Below are 16,626 nucleotides of genomic sequence, written 5' to 3'. Positions count from 1 at the left end.
ACATTTGGAAGATAGGGGCCATGTTATTGTTTTGACTGTAAACTTGCTGTTTTGCAAACTGTATCTTACTAAAAAGTGCAGGATTGTGCTGGCAGGTAAGAAGAGAAAGCAAGTTCTTGAAAAACAGCTATGTGTTATTGTGAAAGAGTCATGCTGAATATATTCCAATTTCTACTCAAACTTCTTTAAAAATGCTATTTATGATTTGGACTGATTAATGACAAATGTTCCCAAGGTACATTTAGTTTATTCCTTATTCTCTTTTCAAGGAGTAGGAACAATTTAACTATACACTCTTAAAGTTCATTGCAAATGTTTCTAGGGGGAAATTAGTGATTTCATCACAGATGTTGAGAGGAAGAGAAGTAGAGTGAATAATTTTGCCTTTGTAAAGATTTCCCTTTGGATTTATTTTTGTAAAACTACCCAGTTTAAATTTCCTGATCTCAGTGGTTTTTTTTTATGTACATGCTTGACCATGTGCCACATTTAATGCAGGACATCGCTACATTTCAGTAATTATGGCAGATCATTTGTTGTTTTAAAATGAAATTCTGAACATTTCATCACAAATATGAAAGATGATATAAATGAATGTTATCATATTTGTTAAGTTGTCTCTGCAAAATAGATGTATTGCTGGCAAATAGATCTGTAGCACCTTTTAAAAAGGGAGTCTCTTTTGAAAAAAAAAGCTTAATCTTAATCTTAATAAATCATCTTAATTCTGTAAAAATGTTGCTCTAAAATATATATTTATTTCCCCTAGCAAGTGTCTTAGGACTAAATCTTTTCTCTCTTAAAAACAAAAGAGATAAAAAAAAATTAGAAGATATGACTGCTGTTTGTCAGCTGTGTTATTTGGGGTCAAGCTGCACCTGTGATTCATACACTTAACCCTCTATGAGCACTTTCTTATTACAGTGCATGGATTTTTAATCTATATCTTTCTCCCCAAACACACCAAAAATCTAATTTTTTTCTCAATTTTGACAAGGTAGTCAGACTGCTGCTTATAACCCTGATGCTATTGTTGTTAGAAGGTTAATGACAGAATGTTTTCAGTGCTACTTTGTGTGTACTCTTTCTCTTTGACTGGAATATCAACATTCAGTTTTCAGTATTCCTCTAAGACTACAGCCCTGATGCATGATACCGGTAAGAAAGGAATCTCTTAAATCTCTGTTAAAGGAAGGAGCTGATAATAATAAAAATAAAAAAGAAACAAAAAAAAATTTCTTTGCCCACTGATTAATGTGTAAAGAAGTTTTAGGCATCTGTTATTCCTAAAATCTTGCTTATTTTGGAAAGTTCTATTGATTTTCACTGGACCTGTTGTCACCATCTCCCTGTTTCTTTTGAAGTTTACTCTCCACACATGTTCACCTCTCTATTTTCACTGGGGACCTGAGCAATTGGCTTGCTTGCCACGTGCTTTTGTCCGGCTTATAGCCAGACATTTCTCATTCAGGAGCTCCTCTTTATTTCCTGCAGGGGTTTTAGTATAATCTTTTTGTGTACTCTATCTTTTTCATGGCATTTTATTCTGTTTCTTTTCAGCCAGCTGTCTAATTTAATTACTTGTAGTCAGGAGCAAAACTGAGTCAAAGTTCAAAGTGAGAGTGTTGTTATGATCTCAGGAGGAGGTAGCAATATTACTTCTTCCTGGAGATAACCTGGATCTCTATTTGGGCAAGAAATGATGGAAAGTTGCTCCCAGCAGAATGGCTCAGTGTGCTTTTGTGGATATAATGGAACAGGATGCTGAATGTGATGAGGTTTAGGGTTACCCCGTTGGTAATGAAAATAAAAAGGTAATAGTTGCCACCTAAGCAGTGCAAAACAGCTGTTACTCAATAAGCCTTCTATTCAGTGCCTGCAAAAACTCCAGGAGAGTAACAACTACTACTCTGCAGGGAGTAAAGATTTGGTGTTTCTTGCTCTGGCATTCTAAACGTGGCTGTTTTCCTGAAACAGTGGCAATACAACCATGTTCAATGACAGGAAATGGCTGAGTGGCCTGACCTTTCAGTTGGAGTGCTGAGGTGAGATGCACAACATATACATCATGAAGAATAAATTATTATCTTATTCATTCTAATGTTCTGCTTGTTTAGCTCATCACCAAAACATCTTTCAGTGTACCAGCCTGTAATAAAAGTGCCCTAATTAAAATTTAACACTTCAGAATATAGGAGACTTATTTTTCTCCCTTCTACTAGACATTCATTACCAATATGTGCTATACCTGACATTTTTCTTCTTGTAGGACTTTTCTAAGAACACTTTTGTAGCAGACCATCTGTTTTGTTCTGTTAACAGCTACTCTATGTTGCACAATGATCAGCTGAAAAGTATTCATCTTGGCAGGAAAGGAAGAAAATTGCCTATTTTTTTGCCTTACCCTGGTTGCTGCAATTGGAGTCTTTGGAGGCTTTCTGAAAGAGTTACAAGACACACTTACCCAGATTTCTAATACTTAGGAAGAGAAAGGGGGAAAATTTTTATGGAAACCAAGCTGTAAATGGAGAGTGGATCCTTGGAAAAACAAATATTGAACAGCATTTTATTAAATTTTAAAAGCTTTTCTTAGTGAAAACTGTTGCAACCCAGAAAATGATCTCAGCTCACTAAGAACAAGATTCAAAGGCGATGTTATACTGTGTGAAGAGAAAGTGGGAGGTGCTCATTTTATCTCACCCAGCTGCTGTAGTTTTCAGGATTTCAGAAGATATCTTATGGTAGCTTTAGAAAAAACATAGCTCAAGTCTTTTGCTAACTACTGCTGTAAAAGGTGCAAAATGATCCCTGGTGAATTCTGAGTGCCATTCCAAGTATCCATTCCTTTAAATCAGATTTTCAATCCCTTCAGTTGTTCAACAACTTGAAAATATTTATTTAATGTTAGAAGACAAGAAATGAAATGCCAGGAGCATGAATGTTATTGTAGGGCACTGTAGATTTATTCAGTTTGTGCTATAATTACTCTTTTGCTCAAAAAGGGATTAATGAGTACGTGGAATATTTTTGTGGAGACATCGAAGTTATACAGATGAAGATATTTTACACTTACAAGGCATTCACACAGTGCTTTTAATGGTATTTAGTGGCCTAATCATGGCAGCATTGCTGTCATCTAATGGCTAGTTGCTTTTATAATTGTCTCCAGATTCACACTTCTCTAATTAATGGGCGGCCTAGTGCTGATGATCCTTCACGTGCATTACTGGAATTCACCTCTGCTCGCTTTATTCGCCTGAGATTTCAGAGGATAAGGACACTAAATGCTGATTTAATGATGTTCGCACACAAAGATCCCACTGAAATTGATCCCATCGTTACAAGGAGGGTAAGTTCTGGCAAGACAGTAGAAATACATGCATAGAAGTTCTTTTAGAAATTATGTACTTCCTTTTGTTTAGCCTAAGAAATTTTGGAAGATTATGTGAAAATACTGGTAGTAATAGGATTTCCTCATCTTCTCAGTGTTTTGTATATCAGAAATCAGAGTTTAACGTTTTCTGCTTAATGGTGTTATTAACATATGTAAACATAGAGCTGCCTTGAATGTAAACATTCTGTGCAGGTATAATTGGCAAATGGCAGCTGTTAGATAATGTCCTCCTGCCTCTTCAGCTGCTCAATCCTTTAGCAATCCTTGAACATTTTCTCTGAGTACAGTTTCTGGTACTGGTAGTATTAGTAGCAGTAATACCTGGATGCAACATATTTTTAGCATTGTTATATGATTGTTTCTAGCAGGGAAATTTTAGATCCTGTTTTTGTTTAAAAGAATGGATGCAGTATTCAAGCTCACACCACATCTGTCTTCTCCACTGTTATTTGTGTGTACACACCCCTGACCTCTGTCTTTCCACATTCCATACTTTCTTCATATGACAGATGTCTGTCTTCCTGCTGCTCCAATGCTGCAGGTTATTCTAAAATAACATTTCTATAATTTCTATTAAAAAAAACAAGTTGCTTTTTTTTGTCTTTTTTTTTTTCTTTCCACAAAGCATGCATTAGAACTATGTTAGAGAATGTATACCTGTCCACATTTTTCATTTCTGTTCATTTCTGTCTGTTGATCTTCTTATTTTAATTTTGGAGAGTTGCTTAGGGTACCACTATAATAACTGGCATTCTTGGCTTTAATTACTGTCATTTATGGGTGATGGATAACTGGAAAGAGAAAAATGTTCTTTTTCCACACTACTTTCATAGTTTTCATTTTTTCCTCCAAATTCCTGTGAAGCAGGATACTTAAAAGTTTGGAATGTGGCATTCTGTTAAGTACCACAAACCCAAAATAGATTTCAGTTGAGTGTAGTTATTGCAGATCTCACTAATCATGAAAATTGTGTTTATTTAAGTATATACATTTAGTGATTCCAAGTGAGTGGAATCACAAAATTGAATTTAAGATCTCAATTCACACTCTAAAAATCACTGTGTGCTCATTAAAACCTATTGCAGAACAATCTACCAATTTCTCAAACCAACGAAGAACAATAGATTCTGTATGACAAGTTTTCATGAGATTGTTGTAGAGATATGTTTCAAAGGAACAAGGACTAATTGAAAGTTGCAATACTTTTCTGGCTTTTCCTATAGATCAAGACATTCCAACAAACAGGAAACAAAGGATAGTCATAATTGATAAATTTTCTGTGTTGTGGAATGTTAATAATGAGTTATATGAGTTTTTGCTTTGTTTGATATAGTTACTAATAATCTGAAAAACAGATTGAGCACAGAAACAGCAAAATTTTAAATTGCATGTGTTTGTACTGATTAGCAAATTGTAAAAATGTTAGAGGACCCTCACCATAACAGACAAAAGTGGACAAGATGTCACCTAACGTTTGCTTTTCAAATATGTATAACATATAATTATAAGGGTAGGTATTGAGGCACTGGAACAGATTGCCCAGAGATGTGGTGGTTGCTCCATCCCTGGAAACATTCGGGGTGAGACTGAATGATCTAGCTGTAGGCTTCCCTGTTCATTGCAGAGGATTTGGACTAGATGACCTTTACGGGTCCCTTCCAACTCAAACGATTCTAGGATTCTATGTTACATGCTTTTTCAATCTCCTTTCTGGTTAGGGTGTTAATCTCCACCAAAGAGAGATGGTCATATGTAAGAGCAGCAGGTCAGAAACTACTTAAATCTTATCAAAGGTTCTTCTGTGGCCATTCTGAAGTAAAAAGCAGTTCTTTCCACAGCTCAGAGAATGTCCGAGTAATACCCAAGTAAGGTGAAGAAAGATGTTCCTAACCTTTCCTTTCTCCTCATTATTGTGCATTTGTCTTTTGATGTTTTCTGAAGGGATTAAATTCTACATCATTTGAATTTTTATTATCCATTGTGCATATTACCTATGTTCATATTCGGTGTGTGTTGTGTATAAACTGACATGTCTGTTGTGGCTTCAAACAAATGGAATTGTGCTAATTTATACACTTTCTCTCACTAAGCCTGAATCTGTTGGTCAACATGCAGCCTGGATTATACTTTATACTATGTTTGTAATAGATCAAAAAGAGAGGTAAAACAGGACCTGGCAGTTTTGTCACCAGAAATGAATTCTGTACTTTGATGCCTGCATTTTACAATTCACTTAGCAATTCAATTTCTGTTTTGTCTTACAGTATTACTATTCTATAAAAGATATCTCAGTTGGAGGCATGTGCATATGCTCAGGCCATGCGAAGGCTTGTCCACTTGATCCAGTGACCAATGTATGTATTTTTTTTTTCTTCTCTCTTTTCTTTCTTCGTCTTCCTTCCTTCCTCCCATCCTAGATGTGCCTTATTCACAGGGTGGAACATACGAAAGAATTTGACATTCCTCAGAGTTTTGTGAATTTACGTTTCTTCTTCATCTAGAACATATCTATTCAGCCCACTTATTTTAAGTTTGTGTTGCCCTCCTTATTAATGTTTTAATAACTCTCTCTATATATAATCTTTATTGTTTATATTCATTAACTATATTACATATTTAATAGGTGGCCTAGAACAATTTCTTTTCACTTAGTGTAGCCTAGGCAATCTGGAAGATTGAACACCCATGACCTAGAAGAACAGTCAGAAGCTATGCCAGGGATGAAATAGTGCTGGCAACCAGAACAGTTGCCACTCATGCAACATCAGCAGAAGCTTTCTCTATATTGGAAGAATAGATTTCAGATAATTCTGTTCATATTTAATATTTCCTAGTAAAACAAACAGAAATTAGGGTTACATTATGTATCTGTAGAATTGAATACTGTCAGTTTTTCTTATTTGATATTAGTTGAGATATTTCCTAAATAACTGACAAGTATTTAATTGATACTTGCAAACAAACAATTATAACGGCATATTTATTATACATGAAAAGTGATCAATCAATCTAGTTTTGAAAATCACAAACTGCTCACTGTTTATTCTAAACATAGATCTCTTTTTACACTGTTAATAAACATGTAGCTGTTATAACAAATATAGAAATATAATTTATTATTGATAGTCAAAATGCACATCATCACTAATACAGAATTTGCAATCTACAAATATTACTGGTGTGCCACAATGTAGGAGTTCTTCATATGCTGTTCACTCAATTAGAATTTTTGTGCAGTGTAACAGGAAATCTTGTTTCTGTATGATACTGGTCAATTGCATAAGAACTGATTAAAAACAAACAAAAACCAAAACCAACCAAACAAACAAAAAACCAAGAAGAAATCTGACAGATATTGCATAAGCATTTCTAAGCAATTTCCATGGTACTTTTCAAAAATTCTACAAACTCCTCAGTTTAATCCTTGCAAGTCTTTTCAGCAGCGATGTGTATAGCAATGTACTGTTGTTTCAAAGACATAGATGGTCTTCGTTATCAAAACTGCTGTGTTATCTCCGTGCCATGTGACCTACCTCAAAAAAGAACAGCTATTGTTGCAGATGAAGGCAGATTTCAGATCCTTGGGATACCTGATTAGAAGATCATTTTGACAAGTGTGGTATCATCTTTTGTAGGATGACAAATATATATTATCTAACCAGTATCACAAATACAGTAAGTGAAACAACTGAAGACATAAGAGATTTGGAATATGTGGTTTAGATCTTCAAGGGTACTCTCTATAACGAGCCCTACTGAGATAGGTGGACTTTGGCTTGTAAAACATTGTGACTCTATAAATTTTCCTCTAGCATTAAAAAGAACAAACTTGCTTGAATTTACTGCCTTGCTGTTCTGAAGCATTCTTTAACTTGTCCTTGTTTTGCAAGATTCATATTTTGCCTGGTCAGCCATAGAATTCCTCTGGGTAAACTTGCTATGTTGTCCTTGAGAGGGCTCTCATGGGCCACAGGATATCTGCTCCACTGAAAAACAGTTGGAAAGTCAGTTTTTGCTCCTGTCTGTAAGGAACTGTTTCTTTCTTTCCCCATCTTCTTCTGAGGCTCAGAGTTTGTGCACTGCCTGTAACAACATTTTCATGTTGAGACTAAGCTGGAACTGAGGTGATGTGAGAAACTGAAAGACCACTGCAAGGGTGGTGATCTTCCTACCACTTCCTGTTTAAACCTTCACTTGCTGTCCTCAAATGCTATTTAGTTGTACAATTAGAAGGTTACAAGATGACTTGAATCATCCAGCAAAAAATAAAGTTAAAAGAAAAGATGACTATTTTTATGGAATCAGTCAGCAGATCTGATGTTACTCTGCAACTGCAGGAGTGCTGCATGTGGGTGAAAAGGGTGAAGGGTGTTGGATCACCCTTCTAGTGTAAGCTAGCAATCAAGTCAGTTTTCCTGTAATGCAATGCTCTGTTTGAGGACTGCCAGCAATCTTTCTTATTTGCTGCACAGGGAAACTTTCATTCTCCCATTCTCCTTGCTTCAGTAAGTTGGAAGTAGATACTCCTGTGTTCTTAGATTCTCCTCAGATTCTCTGGCCAAATTCCTTCACACTCTGGCTGATTTCCTAAAAATTGAACTATTCAAGTTAAACAAACTTTTGTCTCTCATGAGTGAATACAGGATGCATAAATAAATAAAAATGAGTAAGCAAAGGAATTACAGATTTTAGCCATTCATTATAATGCTTTCATAATTTCAGCTGGAATGCAGATTACTTATAGGAACAAATTCTTCAAATCATCACATTTTGAAAACACTTGTTTTTCTTTTAAATTAGAAATCTGTCTGTCAGTGTGAGCACAACACTTGTGGAGAGACATGTGATCGGTGTTGTCCTGGTTTCAATCAAAAACCTTGGCATGCTGGGACTTTCCTGGTTAAGCATGAATGTGAACGTAAGTTGAAAGCAGAACAGAAGAGGATTACTGTAGCTGCTGGTGAAAACTAAAATTGAGTCTCAAATGATTTTGCAGTTTATATTATTTCTAACCACATTTATTGATGTATCAGTGCTGTTCCCTTATTTAGACTGACTCAAAAAAGTCAGTAGAAAAATAATTTTTGTTGACTCTTGACTCAACTTTTGTTGAACTCAGAATATTTCAGAGTAGATTTGAATTTCTCAAAATTTTTAAGACTGGAAATCTCTTTTATTCTGGCCTAATTCTTTATATGCATATGTGAAAAACAAGTGCTTTTTGGACATCTTTTAGCTTTCATGGAAGTTATTTTAATTTACTCATACCATTCTGTTATTTTTTTTTTTCTTAAGATTCCTCTTATTTTAAGTTGCTATTTCATGAGCTGTATGTGTGTGCAACTACCAAAAAAAATTCTGGATCATCAATTTTAAAAAGGAAGAAAATAAAAATGGAAGAACCTAATTAACTTATATCTGTCCACGACATTGCCCTCTAAGATAAAATATTAAGAAAAGAATACAATATGCAGATTTTCAGGCTGCGTTTGTGACTAGACCACATTGCTTTTTGTAGATGAAGTAGCAAATCAATGCCTGAATGTCTTCTCAATTATAATGCCTGTTGTACAAATGAATGAAATGCTAAAAGACTGATTTTAATAACTTGATCTTTGCTAATATACTTCCTTCTCTTTTAGCATGCAACTGTCATGGGAAGACTGAGGAATGTTACTATGATCAGAATGTGGCAGACAGAAATCAGAGTTTGAACATTTTTGGAGAATACATCGGGGGTGGAGTGTGTGTTAATTGTACAAGCCACACTGATGGCATAAACTGTGAGACCTGTGTTGATGGCTACTTCAGACCTGAAGGGGTAAATGCGTGTTCTGTTGTCACTTCCCTGTAATTTGTTGTGTTCAAACTATCACGTTAGCATGGAGAATTTAGTATTAAGAAAAGAGCTGACAGAATTTGGAATGCTATTTTATGAGTGTTAACTTCTAATTCTGACAGTGTAGAAATTGCTCTTCACAGCTGGAAATCTCTAATGTTAATGTTCACAGAAATATGAAACTAAATCTTGTTGATATGAAGGAATGCACTGAGGTCAGAGCCTCCATCTAATATTTCGGCTAAAAGGAAAATGTAGTCCTGTAAACAGAACTTTTACCTCAGTAATGAATTTAAAGATGTGTTATCAAAGACCAAAGAAATGTTGCAACACTCAATACTGGAGGAAGTTTGTCTGTAATTTTTATTTTTTAAAGGTAACACAGAAAAAATAATAACTGAAATTTCACTGAAATGTCCCAAGAATGCTTTTAATTTTAGTGCAACAAGAATTGTTTTTTGTGCTTCAGCATAGAAGGTTTTATTTTATTCTGAAACGATGCTGTCAGAAGATGAACATTATATTAAGTTGTATTGCCAATATAGGTTGTGCCTGTGCTTTTAATAGCTACACTAATTGTGTGTGTTTAAATTCCTGACATTTTGTCTGTGTAGTTTCAGTTGAGGAAATCATGCCCATTAGTCTGATTGCTTTTCAATCCTCAAACAGAAAACATCAGCAAATAACAATAATTACATTCTCCTCGATACAGTGTTTTACAGTGTTTTTAGTCTTAGAGCTTGTAGAAGAGGAGTACTGATCTATTCAACAGTATGACACTTGATTTATTCATTAATCGGTTGCCATCTGACTAATAGGAACTATATCTCACTATATACATTATAGATATAGATAAAAATATATGTAGTTTACATCCTCAGTGTAGTATTAAACTAGAGATCAATTTTGTTTGATATAACCTTTTTTGGAAGGATAGGAAATTGTTTGGTTTTTTTCACTTCCCTTTTTTTTTAATTATTGACTGACAAACAGCAATTAGTTATTTGAATCATGTTGACCAGAAAAACTATTTGTCAAGGTTACTTTGACCAGTGAATGTTTAAAAACTACTTCAAATGATTGATATTTAAAATCTACTTTAGATTCAGAGGGCTAGAGCACCCCCATACACGAACAGACTGAGAGACCTGGAGTTCTTCAGCCTGAAGAAGGCATTGAGGGGACCTTATAGTGGCCTTGCAGTACTTGAAGGAGGTCGAAGTGAAAGCTGAGGAGGGACTTTTTATAAGACTAGGATGAGGGGAAATGGCTTTAAACTGAAAGAGGGTAGATTTAGACTACATATTAAGAGGAAATTCCTTACTGTGAGCATAGTGAGACACTGGAACAGGCTGCCCAGAGAGGTTGTGGATGCCCCCTTCCTAGAAGTGTTCAAGGCCAGGCTGGATGGGATTTAGAACAACCTGGTCTAGTGGAAGGTTTCCCTGTCTATGGAAGGGGATTGGAACTAGATGATTTTAAAGGTCCCTTCCAGACCAAACCATTTTATGATTCTACAATACTTGATTATTTCTTTTAATGGTACAATTCACTGTTAATAATTATATACTTGTTTTGGTTTTGTTGAAATCCTAATTGTATCTAAACTTCTGTGTTTCTGATGAAAATCTAAAATGGAACGTTTAAGTCAAGAGTGCACGAGCTGAGTTAGGCAACCATCCTTTTTTGCTTTTTTCCTACACAGAATGCAGCTCTCTCCTAATTTTTGTTTAAAAAGCAAGTGTTTCTACTCATTAAAAGTATGATTTTGGTTTGTAATATCTCTCTTTCCATAGGTATTGCCAGATAGCCCAGATCCATGCCAGCCTTGTTCCTGCGATCCAAATGGGTCTTTACATGAAACCTGTGTCAAAGATGAAAAACATGCAGAAGGAGGTAATATTCCTAAAAGATAAGGATATTAAAGCCAAAATTCAGCAGTGGTCAAAGAAAAACTGAGTCATATTTTTCCTTCCTCTTTAAAAAAAAAGGAAATTTTTTTCGTTTTTTTTTCTTGTTGTTTACTCATATGGACAATGATCCACCTGCATTCTTATGACAATTTTCTTTGGAAATTCAGATTTTATATTTCCAGATTTTCTGAAACTTCCTTCAGATATATGGCTTGTAAACACGGTACATGTGGGAGAGTATTGCCCATGGAATATTTGGAACTTTTCTCTTTACAGCGCTTTCTTCTTTTACATCAGAGATTAAAACTAGTACAAGTGTTATCTTTACGTCACTTCTCTATGCATATTTGAATTTGAACCCTAGAAAAAAATTGCTTGAAATGTAATACATCATATAATATCTATATAGGATTACAAGCTCTTTATGGTAGCCATGAAAAAACCTATCTTCTTTTATGAAATAAATTCCTGACTTGTGCTTTGGAAACAATGGATTGCAGTATATTTTGCTGGCAAACTTCTGAAAATATAATAGGAAGCCAATAAAACTTGAGATCAGTTCTTACAAGATATTGTAATTGGGCTAATTGCAATCTATTGATAAGAGATGTTGTAGCAGTTTTTTTTTGTTTTTTTTTTTTGTTTTTTAATGGAGATCAATGAAAATATACTATAACAATTAAGTACTACCTACCTCAGTTCCATAAAACTAAAATTTCTAGATATTGATGAAGCCTGATTACTATCACAACAGTGATTAGTATCAGATAGACCTTGGCCAGTTGTCAGCTGTTAGCCCAGCTGTTCTCTTACTCCTCCACCTAAACAGGACAAGGTAGAAAATAAGACGAAAAATTTCCTGGCTGATGATAAAGATGAGGAGATTTTTCCCAGTCACTGTCAGACTTGACTTGGGGAAAATTAATTTTATTTATTGCCAATTTAAATAGATTTGGATAGTGATGATCAAAGACAAAAAGTAAAATATATCTGCAGGCTCAACCTCATTCTTTCATTCTCAGCTCCTCTACCTCCTCACCCGTACCACAACCGGCAGAGGGAGCTGGGTCAGTCCATAACAGCTACTATCTGCCACCCGTTTCTCCTCCCACTTTTCCCTTGCTGTTGCATGGGTCTTTTACAGGGGCTGCAGTCCTTCAGGAAAAAATTATCTGCACTGTGGGTTTTCTACGAGATCTTTTTCCATCAGGATCTATCCCCATTCTCCTTCTTGGGGTTCTCTATAGTCTTTAGCGTGGACACCTGTCCCACCATGGTCTCTTCCAGGTTGTAGGGGTATTTCTTATAAGTCTGGAAAATAAACTAGTTTATAAGATAAAAACCCTTAAACTAAAGTGGAAATATAGTTGTCATTGGGATTTAAAGTCACTGTGAACTGTTCTTAAAGAAAATAAATCTGAATGCTGTATGTTTTCTGTGTGCCTCACTACTGTAGGTAAGTAACAGTGAAAGCAGATCTTTGTAGTAAATATCACAGCGATTGGTACACAGATGAAGTGCAACAAGAGGATTTCAAAGGCTGCATATGTAGGTTTTTCAGGCCAGGGGAAGGTAAGAGAAGAGCCTATAGAAACATTCTATAATTGATTGTTTCTGCAGAAAAATAAATATTTTTATATTTTAAACATGCATAATTTCAACTTTGAATAGCTTTGTAAAACTGTATCCTCATATATCTCACTGATCATTCTGAAATGAAATAGTATTCTTCTTATTTTTATAGTATATTTTCAGTTCGCATGTCCAAGAATGTTTTTCAAATATTGTTTGATAGCAACAATAGATGATACTTTCAGAAACAGTATAGATAAATATTAGAGCCAAATCTTTCAATGAATCATATGTTTACAAATTGTGGTACTGGTAAAATAACTGACAGTCAATCATGTATTGTATTTTAAAATTAACTTGTTCACTCACGTTCAGTCCATACTAATAATAGGTAATAACAGATAACTGACTATTGCCTATTATTGTAACATTGAGATCACTTACAATTGTCCATATGAAAGTGAAGATGGAATCTATGCATTTTGGGCTACTTTATCTATAACATTTAGGCTTCTCTTGTAAATCATTACTCTCTTTTTCAAGCATTTTAGCAAATAGCCATTTTTATTGTCTTTTAAGTACCTGCAAAATCTGCAAAGTTTGCAGACTTACAGAATTTCATAATTCAGATGCTACTGTGCACTGAAGTGTTGTGGTTTTGTTTGTTTGTTTTTGCTACTACCTCTTTATGTATAGTATAAGCCCAAATAGTGATCTTTTGCTGAAAAATTTTCTCAGACCTTGTAGGATAAATAAGGACTAGTCTTTATTCAAGCTTAATAGACCTTTGTTCAGCAAGCAGTCCCACCAACTTCCACAATATTATTTTTGAAATATATATGCTATTGAGTAGGAGTGAGAATGACAAGGTTAGTCTCTGGATTGCAAGTTTTTTCAAGGATTTGCAGCATGATTTTGCATAGGTTTATTTTCACATAATTTTGAAAGATGGGTAGGTTAGGAAGAAGCTGATAATACTGATATTTCAAAATGAGTCGTCCTCCAGAATGAACTTTTAAACCTCTGTACTTTCAGAGATATGTCAGAAAATGATAATATTCATATAGGAAACAGTGAAAAGCCCTATTCGGATAAGATTCAGATAAGGCCTATGAAATAATAGACCAAAGCCATAATGTATACTGAAATATAAGTTCTTTACAATGGCAACAAAAGAAAGATGTGAAACACTTACTTTGATTCAGAATTTAATTAGCCTGTTGACATAGTAAGCACTACAGAAGCTTAGTAAAGATAATCAAGGGTACGCCAACAAGGAATTTACGTACTGTATAGAAACATGAACCTAAGTTTTGCCAGTATGATAGCATTGTAAATTAAAGGTGAGTCTAATGTATCATACAGCCTTACTATATCAAGAATCATAAGAGCTAGAAAAATATCTAATGGGTTAAAGTCTTCCTCCCTCTGTTGTAGCATGTGGGTCTTCTTAATGGGTAGACACCAACTACAGTATGAACCATATGAGAAAGGAATTTTTTAAGGTGGTGAAAGTTGCATTTCAAATCCTGATCTCTGTTTCTCAGTTGCTAAGAAAAGAGAGGAAACCAAGGTTCTTGATGAAAATCTAAAAACGATTGACTGACTGGGCAGTGAAGGAGAGTCTTAAATTTAAATGAGTATGACTGGTTCCGTAAGGTCATAATTTTAGCCACATGCTAAAGTATTTTAAAAAATAATATGCAAATATTTAAATGTTGCTGATAAGTACTTCTTTAGATAAATCAAAATCTAAATGATGACTGGATTCTGAAATTTAGTAGTTTAAAATGATTAATGTAAAATCTATGTAATCAATTTATAACAGAAGAAATCAAGAAATAGCAAAAAAAAAGCTAGATGAATTCTTTGTATCGATGAATAGAAGAGCTCAGTGAATTTCCCATTTTTTTCATGGAAACATGGGGCAAGTTGGAAGAAGTGTTTCAAACAGATGTGTCAGTTGTTGAGCAAGATGACAAATAATAATAGAAAAATTTTAGACATATATGGCATGGCGTATACATGGTATCAGGAGGTAGTTAAAAATGAAGTTGCTGAAACATTATAAATGAAGTTTATAGTACTTTGTAAAATCCAAATTAATCTTATATAATTATAAACTGTTTATCCCGTTTGTAAAAGAAAAGTAGAGGGTTTCAGGAAATTAAAATCATGAAATCTGGTTTCTGTATCAAGAAAATCAGTAGAAGAAAAATAAAGAAAAGATTTATATTTTTAACAGTCTGTGGCTAAAATGGGCAAATCTCAAGATCAGGATTTTGTTTGTTTGTTTGGTTTTTTTTTTTTGTGAAGGACAGTATTCCTCACGAATCTGTTTGAAGAAGCCAAGGTTACCTTGACTAATAAAATACTTCGATGTTGAAAATTTTTCTCAAGAATCTTCAGCAAATACCATGAGAAAAGTAGAATAGAAAGAGGAAGAAGAATTCTGTCACAGATGAGCACTTGGTTAAGAGAATAAATGGACCATTTTCACACTGATGATCAGTATGAACTGCTGAGAATATTCATATTTAACCTGCGAAGGGGACGAGTAGGAAGGTGACAAAGTGACAAAGTTTGCAAGTACAAAATCTTTCAGCACAGTAAAATGAAAGAGCTGCAAAATGTTCAGAGATCTTAAGATAGTCAATGGATGGGTAATAAAATAACTGATGAAATTCTGTAGCAATTAAATGAAAAGTTAAGCGGAGAAAAATGTAGTTCTACTTACACATTGACTGCAGTAATTTTTGAATAAGACATTAGCAATTGTGAAACAGCTCTTACAATTACCTTGGATTGTGCCTTGGAAGTATCAGCTTAGTGCTGGCTCAGCAGTAGTAAAAGGTCAACACAGCCTTAAGAAATATTACTAATGTTTTAAAAGCAAAAGTGAAAAAACAATCATACTATTTGTAAGTCTGCACTATACCTTCTCCTTAAATAATTTATTAGAAATGGAAGTGGAGAAGTAATAGGGATTTTCACCTATTCAGAACAGTTTCTTTTTAAAAAGATATTAAATAGGCATAGAAGTTTTTGACGTACAAAATAAAATTGTCATGTGGGATAGGACAGAGTTATACTGAAATCACAGATTACATGGAGATGGTGAGAAGGGAGCAGTTATTTGCTGTTTTCTGTGATATGACATTTAAAGGGCAACAAGTACAGATTTAGCGTATATCAGAATTTAATTTCACACTACACATGGCTAAATGCAGAACTTACTGCTGGGGAGCTTAATGGGTCAGCAAGAAAAGCATATTCAAAAGCAGTTAGGCAAGATAATGGAAGGGCTGTTTTTTCAATCTGCTATATGCCAGGGCTTAGGGACACGTTACAGTTTAGTAGATCTTTAACATACAGATTTCAGGAAGCTCATAATAGTTGTACTCAGCTCTCAGACAGGATACTGAGTTGAGTCAGTGTACGTCTGAGCCAGAGTTTGTTACACCTACATACCAGAGTATATATGAGTATGTTACACCTACAAACAGTGTTGCTTTAAGAACTCTAATAAAAATATCCAATAATAGTAATAATAAATCAGAGCTGTATCATGTTTCTTTCCCTCTTCCATAGACATGTTGCCTGGTTTCTGTCACTGCAAGACTGGCTATGCAGGAGAGCACTGCAGTAGATGTGCATTGGGTTATACGGGATATCCTGACTGCCTGCCCTGCAACTGCTCAGTGGAAGGCAGTGTGAATATTGACCCTTGTGTAGGTCTCTGCATCTGTAAGGTATGGATATCGAATTCTTGTGAGCCATAGGGTGGCATTAATGATACTGAAAGATTGCAGTCAATGATTTTCTATCATACAGCAAAGTTCCACTGTCCTACCTATGTGCATTAATGTCTATGGCAGTCAGTACTCATAGAACTGTTGTTCTCAGCC

General features: G+C 34.7%; 1 protein-coding gene across 1 annotated transcript in view; it reads left to right on the top strand.

Annotated features, from left to right (window-relative positions):
• The window catches only part of LAMA2 (laminin subunit alpha 2), a gene marked incomplete at both ends in the record, with an annotated part of 330,653 nt that overhangs the window by 115,983 nt on the left and 198,044 nt on the right, over positions 1-16,626 (top strand). Inside the window, 6 exons of the mRNA XM_079532443.1 lie at positions 3,170-3,349; positions 5,659-5,748; positions 8,195-8,312; positions 9,037-9,215; positions 11,030-11,129; positions 16,310-16,470. Of these exons, the coding sequence (XP_079388569.1) occupies positions 3,170-3,349; positions 5,659-5,748; positions 8,195-8,312; positions 9,037-9,215; positions 11,030-11,129; positions 16,310-16,470 (828 nt within the window). The remainder of the gene's footprint in view (positions 1-3,169; positions 3,350-5,658; positions 5,749-8,194; positions 8,313-9,036; positions 9,216-11,029; positions 11,130-16,309; positions 16,471-16,626) is intronic.

This window comes from Tetrao urogallus (assembly GCF_951394365.1).
Source record: "Tetrao urogallus genome assembly, chromosome: 2".
NCBI classification, from domain to species: Eukaryota; Metazoa; Chordata; class Aves; order Galliformes; family Phasianidae; genus Tetrao; species Tetrao urogallus.
This window is presented reverse-complemented; position numbering and strand designations above follow the sequence as displayed.